Consider the following 13,416-nt stretch of genomic DNA (forward strand, 5'->3'; position numbering starts at 1 on the left):
ATGTAAAAAGTTAAGTATTTTTTATAAATACAACTTGTGACCCAAGGTGTGTGGACCCCCATGTTAACGGCTGTAACCAGAGCTGAACCAGCTTTTGTAGCCGGGGGTCAACGTGCCAATGCCCCACATGCCCCACATGCCCCACTGGCAACACCCCCGACCGTTCAGTCCAACCCTCCGAGTTGAGGATTCTCCTCCAGTCGTTCAGAATAGAGACGACCAGGCTGTAAGGCCTCCAGGTGTTTCCCTGCCAGGCCTTACTCTACAATGTGACCCCCTTCTCCCTTATGTGGACCAGGCCGTTCACTTTTCAATTCCAGCTCCATAACGTTTCTGGAATAACTCTTAATCCTGTCCAGATGGACAGATATGCCTTGGATGACCCTTCAGATTCCAGATTCATGGGAGTGCGCACCTGAATAACATTAAAATGGCACCAGGTGACTTACTTCTTGATTTACATGTAAATCTACAATCCAGCTACAGTCACCTGCTTTGGATAAAGAGGACAAGTTTTTCCTGCAGGGTGATTGGGTTCATCCTGAGAGACGATAAGGTGAGAAGCTCAGAGACTCAAACCCTGGGGCAGCGCAACTTCAAGACCTTTTACTATACAACTATATTTACTATAAGCCGCTTCTTTCTCAGATTGTTTGACTGACCCCGTGTCCAGAAGGTGGAAGAAGGAAAAGGTTCAGGCTGATGCTTTGGATACTTTACCAACACAGTTAGACTAAATATTAGAAAGTATAAAGTGAGCAGCACAAACTGCCACCTCCTTTAACACATCCAGAAAACTGATTAAAGGTTTAAAACATTTAACATAATATTTCAAAATGCCCGCGCAGCAATAAGCGAATATCTAAATAACAACGGGAGGCGTCATCTACAGCGGAAGCAAAATATATACAAACATGTGCATTTAATAAAAAGATCCAACAGGAAACCAACACAAGCTACAGAAAACACACAAACATCAAAGCAGCGGATGTGAGTCCGGTTTAGAGTGTGAGTGTGAGTGTGTGTGTGTGTGTGTGTGTGTGTGTGTGTGTGTGTGTGTGTGTGTGTGTGTGTAACAGTAATGAAGACCTCTGGAGCCTCTGTTAAACCTGTCTCAAGGGAGCAGCTGTGTGAGTGTGTCCATGTTTTCATGTCCGTGTCCTTTAATTGGCTCTGAGCGATCGATAAACTACATCAAGAAATGACGTCAAAACATCTTGGATCCCAACGCTGCCATCTAGTGCCGATGTGGTCAGCTGCAGTAGTGATCGTGGAGTGTAGCTGTGGTACCAAGGCCAATCAAGAGTCAGTCACAGCTGTCAATCATGACGTCTGTCTTTATATATTCACATAACTAATTAAAACCAAACTTATTCGAAACATGAACACACATCAGCGAGTGCAGACAGCCACCAGGGAGCCGTCATCTGTTCCATCTGTGTTTAGATTATATGTCTCGTTCAGGATCAACACCACCAACGAGACTACGGGACCAGTGAGTCGTCTTCCGTTCCTCCAGGTCTCATTTGTTTGACTCCCGTTGGGACTCTCCATCCCATCTGTCTGCCTCCTTCATCATAACAACCCTATAAAACCTAATTAGTGTTGCCCCTGTTGAGAGCGGCGTACTTTGTGTGAGTGTGTCGACTGAAAGCTCCGACCTCGACAAGTTTTAAACAAACTATATGCACTTGAAAGGCTGAAGAACTAGAGGAAACTAATTGAAGCTGGTATCTACGTGCGCGACAGACGTATCGCAAAGGATGGCAAAAAGTGTGATAAATGCTGTTTCATGTGCCAAGCATTCACACTCTGTCAATGTATTGCTGCCCTAGATGATAAATTAAAAGATATTTAGATCGTTGACAGGTTTTCTGTCAGTGAATCATTGTTGGAAGAAGAGAATAAGAAAAGAATAGAGAGAAAACAGAGTCTCCCTCTGTCTAGTTTAAAAGTTTAATTGTTTGTCTCCACAATATCATAATATTTCCTCTCTATCTCCCACACGTGCAGTGTCATGTGCACTGGATTGTACCTGATAGTAATGTGCGCTTATCAGAAATAAGAGAAACAGAAGGTTTAACATTACAAATATCAGGGGTGTGTGATTTTTCTCTTAATTATAAGATTCAAAACTATTTTGGTCAAAACATGGAATATTCCCTTAAATCAGACAGATATGATGATGAATGATGCTCTACAGGGATTAATGGCCTGGATGATTTTTTTTAATTGAAGGGAAAAGAACTTTTGAACTAAAAGTCCTTAAAATGCTAAATCTAGATTACTGGTTGTTATCAGAATCAGTTTAATTCCCATTAAATTGACTATGTAATAAAATATAAGAACATACATGTTCAACACACTGAATCAGAACCGTTTCCACTTCGCACTGTGGGATACCACACAGGGAGAAATGGGGCTAAAGTGAAGTGGTAACTTACCGACTCCAGCTGGTCCATGAGTTTGATCAGGAACTTTCGGCACTCTGGTGTTTTACTGTCCAGCTTCATGCCCGACTGCATAGCATAGAGTCGACCTGCAGGAGAGGACAAGAGGGGGAGACGGGTGAGGAGATGAAAGGTGACGAGACGTCTCTTTTACTGCTCAGTAAAAAACCACTCCTCTCCAGCCTGGTTCAAACGCAGAGTCATGTGGAGGAATCGTTAATACAGGAGCCCTGATGAATTTTTCACAACAAGCCGCGGATGTTTTCTTCTCCTCTGCAACGGATCAAACACGAAGACGCAGCAGAGCAGGAGGAAGGTCAGAAAGATCTCCACCCGAGCTGGGACAGGCCTCAGTGAACTTCAACTCCCACAATCCCTCATCTGTCAGTTAGACCCCCTCACGACCGTAACCAGCAGAAAACATGTCTCATATAACTGAGGCTCCGTCCACATTATTAGTTTGTTTTAAAACATCACTGTTACTATGGTTACGTCCAAACTACCACGGAATCTTCTAGACTCTAAATCAGAGACTTTTGTAAACGTTGTAGTTTAAAACTCTGGGGTTGTATTTTAGTCTGAACAGAAACTGAGACTTTAGTAAACGATGACGCAGACGTTCTCTTCCTGATTGGTTCTCATCAGTCACATGACTCAACTAGCAGCGGTGAACACAAAGCTAACACTTCCTGTCAGTAACAGTTCCTGTTTCTAACACTTCCTGTCAGTAACAGTTCCACCTCGTCGTCCCTGCTCTGACTCTTCACCATCACTGCTCCTCCTTCAGAGGAGTTTCTGTTACTAAGCAACCAACTGCAGAGGAGACATCTACTTCCTGTTTACACCACATGACCAGTGTAGGTGAACGGTCATGTGACCTGTGTGTTCAGGTGTGTTGGTACGGACCAGAGACTTTATTTAACTTGGACGACATGAAAGCTACTGAGGGTTAGTTGATGTTAAATAAATGTTTAAAGATGTTTCTGTCAGTTCAGCTCGTTCTTATCTCACTGATGTTTGTTCAAGTGTTTCTGATCAGTTTGGTTTGAATCAGTTATTTGATGATATGAAAACAGGCTGAGACGTGATGATTGACAGCTCAGACTGAAAAGAGCTGCAGAGTGAAACCACAGAGAAGCAACAGCTCCTCAAATGTGCTGGATTGTTTTCTACTTGAGGGCTGAGATGGACGGACTGTACCAAAGAACACCAGAGAGGTTTTTTAAAGGAGGAAAGTGTGAATTGTCTCCTCCTTGGTGGATTTGAATGTTATTTAAATTTGTACTGACCCTATAAAAAATATTTCAGCTACTTTTACACAATGCGAAAACCCACGTTTGGCTTCAGTCGCTGCTGAGCGTCACTGTCCTGCGAAGCATCAAGGAACAATGTCCCACTTCACAGAGCAGAATGGTGATGGTGGGGGGGGGGTGTATACCCTCCAGGGTGAGACTCATGCAGCCATGAACTCACTGAGGCAGTTAACCAGTCAGTGCAGAGAGACATGCAGCAGCTTGAGCAGCAGGCAGCAAGAAGGTCCGTCAGTCCATCAGTGACAAAGACTTTCTTTGTACAGTCTCACACTGCAACATTCACTTCAGCTGCGACACAGACGACTGTGATGACAGCGAGGACGTGAAGACGCCGCAGGGAAACCACAGACACATCCCAAAAGGGAAGACCAGGACACTTGATCTCCCCTGGTGGCTGGCTGCAGTATAAGTGGTGAACCTTCTCCATGTTAGTAGATAGGACACGTGCCAAGCTAAACAGAACAACAACTAAGTAGACAAATAAATGTTTGTCAAAGATGGTTTCTGTGATTTTAGGTGGTTTATTGGTCGGACCTTGATACCACGACTCCTCACGACTGCACAGACTAACTCCAAATGACGTCATCACCACTAGATGGCAGAGTTCGTATCTGAGATATTTTGGCTTCATTTCTAAAAGGAAGTGCAGACGTGTCATCCATCTTTATTTACAGTCAATGAGGGGAACTGAAACACTGCGTCAGCCCCCTGATGGTCCTTAAAGGTTACTGCGTTTTGTTTTCATTGTATTCACAACAATATGAAAACAAATAACTGGAAAGTCACTGGGTAGAGGTCACACCTCCGCCAAGGCCCAACAGTCCCTGGAATACAAACCAACCGCCATCAATCACACACTGTAAAATATAAGTTCTCTACACATGATTTCTTCCCTAAAGATCCATGAATTATTCTCTGACAAATCAACAATCATATTGAAAAACTTTATCTCCCAGATTAGTTCTTCCCTGACACGATTACCTCCTTGGTGGATGGAAATATCAGATCAGAAGAAGAAGAAGCTTGAAGTGATTTACAGTTCACAAATCTGATCATATCAGCAAACGAATGTAAAATGTCTATAAAAGAATGTTATCAGACAATATGATAAATCGGTCTGGCTTTAATTATAATATCAGTTCCTCATCTCTGGATTAACATGGACCTGTCATTTGACTTCAGGAATGTGGTGGGATTGTGCCCAGTGAATTATGCTTGTATTCCTCCTGCTGCTCTGTCAGGTTCATCAGGCTGAAACTGGCCATAAGAAGCATTCAGGCTGTTATTTACAGAGATTACAGGGTCTCTGGTGACACTTTCCACTCTGCTGCACCACTTTCCTGCCCGTCGTGCACATAACCACAGTGAGAAGTGCTTTATACTGCCACTGGTTCCACTACTTCCGACTGCGTCTGAAATCGCTCATGACCCTGAATCGATGACGAACTGCTCAGATGACTGATGCTGATGCTGCCAGTGCACACAGAGTAAAATGCACTGGTGCTGGTGATGAAGGACGTTACCTCCTAACCTTTCACTGAAGGTGTCCCGTGCTGCATTTTGTCTCAAGAGTAGAATATAGACACTCAAGAACAACAGTTAAATAGTACCTGAAGCGATCTGTCATTTTCACTCTGTGTTTCTGCGACCGAGCCAACATCCGCTCACACACCAGTCACACAAAACCACGTCTCAGTCCAGGGTTTCATTTGCCTGATGCTTTTGGCTCTGGAGAATGAGACGCAAACACAAATCTACTTAAGAGACGTTTTGCTCCTAAAAGGTTTTTTTCCAGGATGGGGTTACCGGCTAGTGTCCAACCCTCAGCCGTTACTGGTTGATTTGTTATGACAATGTTTTCATTGGGTCGCACATCACAATCAAAACCAATACTGCTGGAGTGGGAGTCGAGTGGGAGTCGCCCGCGGCAAAACATAGAAGGTAATTTCACAACAATCGAGTGCAGAGATCAGCAGAGGCGGATCCCAACGCTGCAAAGCTTTGAGCGTTGCCATGGTTATCATGGCAACATCATATTTTTAATTATTGACATATGTGCATCACAACTAATATCCCAATAGAGTGTATCTGATGAGTGCCTCCGTCATCTGTGTGACCGGTCCAGTGCGGCTCAGTAAGAAAACATGTTTGACAAGGAAGAATTAACACGGAGTGCTGGCAGACAGCCAGCGAGTCATCACAGCTCTGACGTCGGTCATGAAGAATCTGTGAAAGCGAGTCGCTCTGTCACATGAATGACAAGGACGTTATTATGGAGGTTGGCTGCGTCGCTGTCAGCTCGAGTGTGAGAGTTACATCACTGTCAGAGCTATAACGGGTGTTTGATAACAGCCCAGTGCGAAGTGAGGAGTCGGAATATGAAATAAAACACTGGAGGTGATTTCTGGTGATAGACCATGTGACAAGAAGCCGCAGGTTAAGAATCGGCAATGAGAGAAAAATCTGGTTAATCATGAGTTTAACAAAACATGAGAATTAAAAAAAAAAGAAACCTGAGCCATTAGCTGATGTTTAATGACTTATTTTAATTTGAAGAAATGCATCAAGTCAGCGTTCGGCCAGCAGCAAACTAAGCTGTGACTTGTTTTCCCACAGAGGTAATTAGGAAAACGCACCGTCACTCAGATCCAAATGAGAAACTGAATTACTCTGCGGCTGCCTCCACCAACCGGTGCAGTTTCAGTCTACATACATTTTCTCCATTTTAACGGCTTTAATCACTGTGACCTTTGACCTATGAAATCTAATCAGTTCATCTTTGAGTCCCAGTGAAAACTGGTCAAAATATGAAGAAATTCCCTGAGGACAAAAACATCTATTGTAAGGTCACTGTGACCTTGACCTTTGACCACCAACATCTTATCAGTTATTCCTTGAGTCCTACTGAGTTTCATTCCAATTTGAAGACATTCCCTCGAGGCGACCTGAACATGATGGGACGACCTGAACATGACGCCTCCGGCCGCTGGGCGTCGCTGGCTTGAAGGCATTCAAAACAAAGTGTTTGGACTGGACACCGTATGCAAGTAGAATTACAGCCTCGCAGTTGAACACCTCCGCCAGCCAGTCAGGGAAATCGTCAACTCATCGGAAAGTTGCTGAGAAGTTTGGGCCACGATGCTCGTGACCAAACGTCAGGAGGGTGTAGGAGGAGGCACATTGGAGGGAGCAGTGCAGACTGTGCAGACAGCCTGTTAAGACACGTGGGCTGCATTTGAATTCATTTGAACAAATCAATTTTCATTCCAGCCTAATTTCAGAGACAGAGAGAGACTGCTCCAAGTCCAGTGGGAGGAGGAGGGGAGGTCGCCTGCTGGCCTTCCCTCAGATTTATTCATCACTGAGGTCTGGAACCAAACTCATTACTTTTACAGCAACTACCTAAAACGACAGAAATCATCTTTGACAAACATTTATGTAATTTCTACTTAGATCTTTTAGTTTGGTCCCATCTGCTAACATGGAGGAGGTGGGGTTTATGACAGGTATGGCAGCCAGCCACCAGAGGGCGATCATGATGTTTTGGCTTCACTTTTAGGAGCTTATATATCGTCCCTCTATATTTACACTCTCTAGGTGACCATTGCCACATAAGATCCAGACGAACTGCACAAACCCTGAACAAGGAGTAGAAACAAACACATTTAAAGTAGAACTCAGGATTCAGTGAGGTGCGGTGACCGTGTTCAGCCCCACAGCTCATTTATAATGTCAATGATCCAATCTGTGTAAAACGTTTGTAATGCTGCCAAACAGCATCAGCCAGGGAGCTAATGGTGATTCATGCTGCTTCATTACAGCCGAACAAATCACGGCTTTGACTCAACCCCCTATTGATCAGCCAGTTCTGAAGTGGAGGTGAAATATTGCCCAGCGTTAGCAGGCTAATTCAGACAGGGCTGCCGAGGCCAAGTGCTGGAGAACGGTCAAACAAAAGACTGATGCAGCGTGTGACCTGAATCTGATGATACACACCACAACACAACCCTGGAGTTTTCAAACCGAAACAAGGACAGCAGCGTTTACAGAAGTGTCCGAGAGAGAAGCTGGACAACTGGGGAGTAGCGTGGACACCAGGCGTAACCGTGCCAAGGGTGATGAGGTTTACAACTGAAACGTGTGGATGTAGCTAGAATATCAGGCTTTTCACATGCACTGTACCTGGTAGGATGTCCAATCATTTTGGGTTTGATGTGTAAAATATATAAAAATAATTTTAACGATCATATCATCTGTAGGTATCCAAGATATTCTGGCTTTATTGTTGTGAGGGGAAGAGGCTGTAATTCTCAAGGGAAGTAAAATGGAGACAAATGCTGCAAAGATTACGCTTGATTCATTTTCTATTTTTCTGTTCAGCTGTAGAAGTCCTGGAAAGACGCAACAGAGAGAGACGTTCCATTAAAACTTCTTCCTGTAACATGAAGCATGAATACAGCAGCTTCCTGCCGTCTGACACACACACAGACACACACAGTCACACACAGTCACACACAGTCACAGACGCACACAGACGCACACAGACGCATGGTGCTGCTGACCTCCAGTGGTCTGCCTGGATCACTGGTCCACCTCAGATTTCACTGTGTCCTCTAACAAAAGTGCTCACACACTTAGAAGTGTCAGATTCTGTGATTTAATGTCATGTCTGAATTCTGCCTTTTCCCAAGTGCTTGTCTGAAGCCACTTAGCAGATTAAAAGTCGTGAAAAGGCTCAATAAACCAAGTCTTAGAGATAAAGTTAAACCTGTTAGGTGCTACAAGCTAAGCCGACTCCACACTTACTACATCAGCAGCCTCTGGTCTCTGACATTAAAACAATCCTGGTCTGATCCCTGGTTCTGCTCATTATCCACATAATCCACTAAAGTCCCAGTTGCAAACACATTCACTGTCAATTAAACCTGCGCCTTCAAGAAGTCTCTGCATTCCTGCCTGTAGGACACAACTGGACAAAGACGCCTCTCAACGGTAGAAACCACATCCTGTCTGATCTGTTTTGATTCTGGTGTTTGTCAAACTCTCACCTGTTCACAGTTTGGACAGAACCCGACCACGTCGTGGTGAGTAATGACCACCGACCACAAATTTGTCAGGAGTACCAGGTTGGGGTTGGAGGAGGAGGATGAGGTCTGTAACCCACCAACCACACGTTTCACGTCTGCCAAGAAAACGCTCTTTTTTACGACTTCGGAATAAACCTAAAACCATCGGCCACTGTGTGTTTGCTTTTAACCTCGAGGAAACTGAGGAGAAACGCTGTTGTTTCATTTAAATCACAGCTTGTGAAGTAAATATGGAAACCTGCAGTCGGCCAAGTCCACCTCATTTAAACCAGAGCAGCAGGTCTAACTTACATTTGACATGTTGTTGCTGCAGCTTCGTGTCTTAAGTGTTGTTTTATCAATACGTTAAAGCTCATTTAGAGAACAGCCTGTGGAACTCTCCCCCGCAGGTTGTTAGACAGAAACACACATCATTCACGGAGAGTTAGGAAATATTTAGTTCATGTTTCTATATTTAGAAATCTTTTGGATCAAGGTTTCTTTTAGCTGAGGATTTTAGAGACATGAAGCACTTGAAGTAAAAATACCAATGTAGACACTGGAGGAACATTTCATCTGCAGAGTTCAGAGGTTTAAAGGTCACAGATCAAAGATCGGATTAATAATCATTAATACAGGCACCAATCATTTTGTTAATTAGACATGAACACATTTTTTAAAACATGTTTTACAGCAGGAACTCCTCTGACCATTTTCACAACCATCTGATGAATGTGGCTGTTAAACTGACGAGATGTCGGAAAGAGAAAATCCACAGCAAAACGACAAGAGACAATTTGTTGTGCGCAATCGTACGTTTGTCAGGACGACCCGACAACACCACACACAACTGTGTCAGGACAACAATTCACACACACAATCACCCTCCTCCCTGTCTCGTCCATTTCCCAGCAGGCCCTCTGCCTCTCGCTCACTCTTGTCACCGTGTCATCTGCAGCCAATCAGGAAGCAGTACTGAGTCATGCTGAGTCTGTGATTGGTTAGCTAAGTGACAGTTTCCAGGAACACAGAATAATAACCATCTAACCTACAGCTCACATCTCTGGCAAATAAAACTCACTTGATGAAGATGCAGCAACAGAATGGACTCAAAACAACTCAGATTTAAATGTCAAACATAGTGATAGAATAAAAAATCATCAATTTACTTCAGTAGAGATTTGAAAGTGAGCACAGATCTTCAGACTGAGCGCTGGTGGCCGAGCCCCGCCCACCTCTGAGTAGAGGGTGATAACTTTATATAAGTTTATTGACTCCGGGGAATCTCCCTTGTTACAGCAGCAGACGGGTCAGAACGAGGTCGACAGATAAGTGTCCTGACGCAGAGACAGTTTGAAACACGATAACAATTTGAGATTCAAAGTGACTGTGTTTCCTCATCGTGTAGTTTGCATGTGATGAACACCTGTGGACGTGTTGCTGCTGACTCACTGGTCTCTCACTGGGTGGAGCTCATTCTTTACTGGTGACTCGTCTGACTGGAGGAAGTCAGACGTCACAAGGGACTGTCCTCTGGGCAGGGACCGTCAGTGTCCGTCCTCTGGAACCTCAAAGAGTGAACCTCCACACCAACAGGTCAAGTTAAAGCACTGTCTTCCTCGTGAAGTTAGTTTGTCCCGGGTTAAACCCTGATGTGACCCTGTCTCATTAAGAATGTGTCCCCCTCCATGTCCCTCTCTGTGAGCGTCCCTGTCTCATTACGAACGTGTCCTCCTCCATGTCCCTCCATATCCAACCATGTCCCTCCATGTCCCCCTCTGTGAGCGTCCCTGTCTCATTACGAACGTGTCCTCCTCCATGTCCCTCCATATCCAACCATGTCCCCCTCTGTGAGCGCCCCTGTCTCATTACGAACGTGTCCTCCTCCATGTCCCTCCATATCCAACCATGTCCCTCCATGTCCCCCTCTGTGAGCGTCCCTGTCTCATTACGAACGTGTCCTCCTCCATGTCCCTCCATGTCCCCCTCTGTGAGCGTCCCTGTCTCATTAAGAACGTGTCCTCCTCCATGTCCCTCCATGTCCCCCTCTGTGAGCGTCCCTGTCATTAGGAACGTGTCCTCCTCCATGTCCCACCCTGTCCCCCTCTGTGAGCGTCCCTGTCTCATTACGAACGTGTCCTCCTCCATGTCCAACCATGTCCCTCCATGTCCCCCTCTGTGAGCGCCCCTGTCTCATTACGAACGTGTCCTCCATGTCCCTCCATGTCCCCCTCTGTGAGCGTCCCTGTCATTAGGAACGTGTCCTCCTCCATGTCCCACCCTGTCCCCCTCTGTGAGCGTCCCTGTCTCATTACGAACGTGTCCTCCTCCATGTCCCCCTCTGTGAGCGCCCCTGTCTCATTACGAACGTGTCCTCCTCCATATCCAACCATGTCCCTCCATGTCCCCCTCTGTGAGCGTCCCTGTCTCACTACGAACGTGTCCTCCTCCATGTCCCTCCATGTCCCCCTCTGTGAGCGTCCCTGTCTCATTAAGAACGTGTCCTCCTCCATGTCCCACCCTGTCCCCCTCTGTGAGCGTCCCTGTCTCATTACGAACGTGTCCTCCTCCATGTCCCCCTCTGTGAGCGTCCCTGTCATTAGGAACGTGTCCCCCTCTGTGAGCGTCCCTGTCTCATTACGAACGTGTCCTCCTCCATGTCCCTCCATGTCCCCCTCTGTGAGCGTCCCTGTCTCATTAAGAACGTGTCCTCCTCCATGTCCCACCCTGTCCCCCTCTGTCTTCGCTTTAGAGGCTAAGCTAGCAGCTGACAGCCCAGGTAAACAAAGCTAGCACGGATGCTAACAGTAGCCGTGGCTAACACTAGCCGGCCACACACTCACAGTAATACGCCACCACCGGGTCCCGGTCCTCGTGCTCCTGCGCGGTGCGGAGGTGGTGCTGGATGGCCCGGAGCTGAGCCGGTAGAGCCATGACGTGGAGCCGTCACCGGAGAGTTCACCGGAGAAACACCGGAGAAACACAGGCTGCTAGCTGTTGTTAGCAAGAAGTGAGTCCGTCACTTCCGCGTGTTTGTCCAATAGGAGCGGCCGCCTACACGGGACGGGTGACGTCACGGGCTGTTCAGGCGCCCCTCCGTCACTTTAATATTTTTTAAATATTTTTATTTTAATCTGTGACGATGAAGGTTTAATGGAAACATTAAAAAAAAGAAATTCAATAATAAATACAGATTATTTTATTCTTTATTAACCCCAGGAAAATACCGTAACAATTCTAGAAGAGATTTCTCCTTTTAAAAAAATGTTTGTTCCAGCAGGTGACAGAAAATAACGTGAAATATCCAACACAGATTCCTAAAGCCCAACATTATATTATTATTAATAATAATAATTACAATAATAATTATCGACATTAGAATTGAGAATATGATACAAATGTTAGAGCGTTTTCCTGCTTTCTTTCATCTACAGTACATCAAAGTTGTTGTGTCTTCGTATATCAACTTTATTTCGTGTCATAAAACACAAAATAAACAACATTTCAACATTTGTTTGGGCTCTAAACTTTATTGTCACTAATTAATCTTCAAGTGAATTATTACAAATTTTGTTAAGATGATGAAAGAGAAGGACAATTTATTCCCAGAGCAATTAAATACTCGTAAAGAGGTTGGTGCCAGAGGAAGTTTATGTTGTTCATAAATTCATAATAGTACGGTGGCCACATTATCACATCTGAGACACGTCAGACTCGACTCTACATCTCTGCCTTTTTAACAAAGGGATTAATAATTGTGTTGATTTCTTGCAATTCATTCTTTGATATATTGATAGTTTTGAAATCAAGTAAATAATCAAAAATAAAACAGAGACAATTGTCGGACATTTTTAATCAATCATCTCAAGACAAAACAAGTAGGAGAATTACGAGTCACCGACAGAAAACAGCAGACAAACAGAATTCTGTTTCAATATGTTTGTGTTGGTCATAAAGTTTTCTCTTTTTCTCCGATATAGCTGTGAGGTTGTAGACGTTTTAAACATAAAGACAACAACAGCTGATGAAATATGAAATGAGACTTTTTTACAACTACCATAACGACATTGGTAAAAATCTAAGATATAAACATTGGAGGTGAATTGTTAATGCAGTGTAGTTTATGATGCATCATGGTTGATGGATTTCCAAAGATTATCTTGAGATTTGTGGCATAAAGAAGCATTAAAGATAAACTCCTGGACTCGGTAAACAGTTCAGTGTAAACCCCCAAATCCCCAATATGCTACATCTCATAGCTCTTTGTTGATATTCTTTCAGTAAAGTTTACAGTTGAATTCGTCCAAAGAGTTTATCCTTAAATTCTGCATCAGGCCAAAAACATTATTAATCTTTGAATGACTCAAACCTAATAAGCTAGAAGTCAATCATTCTAAGACAGTTAACCACAGCTTTATGTACACACTCGAACAAGGTCTTAACCAGGATTAGCACGTTGGTTTTAGCCTCAGCAAAATATTGCCTCATAAAGGTGAAATTATGTGTTTTTACGTTTAGCTCTTACTGGCACTTATTCAGCCAGGACTACAAATACTAGTAGCACTAGCATAACGCGCTGGTCACACA

At 44.4% G+C, this 13,416-nt stretch overlaps 1 protein-coding gene across 3 annotated transcripts in view; it reads right to left on the reverse strand.

The window, feature by feature from the left end:
- vta1 (vesicle (multivesicular body) trafficking 1) overlaps nucleotides 1-11,866 on the reverse strand; it is a 29,284-nt gene extending 17,418 nt beyond the window's left edge. For 2 of the 3 annotated variants that reach the window (XR_004613353.1, XM_034580704.1), the window contains exons 1-2: nucleotides 11,673-11,847; nucleotides 2,445-2,539 (exon numbers count right to left, since the gene is read on the reverse strand). Coding sequence is in view for 2 of the 3 variants with exons in the window: in XM_034580704.1 (XP_034436595.1) it covers nucleotides 2,445-2,539; nucleotides 11,673-11,763 (186 nt within the window). In the remaining variant the exon portion in view is untranslated. Of the gene's footprint in view, nucleotides 1-2,444; nucleotides 2,540-11,672 lie in introns of all 3 variants that reach the window. The other variant, XM_034580702.1, reaches the window with a different exon arrangement.
- Nucleotides 11,867-13,416: the final 1,550 nt, after the last annotated feature.

This window comes from Hippoglossus hippoglossus, chromosome 24 (assembly GCF_009819705.1).
Source record: "Hippoglossus hippoglossus isolate fHipHip1 chromosome 24, fHipHip1.pri, whole genome shotgun sequence".
In the NCBI taxonomy this organism is placed as follows: Eukaryota; Metazoa; Chordata; class Actinopteri; order Pleuronectiformes; family Pleuronectidae; genus Hippoglossus; species Hippoglossus hippoglossus.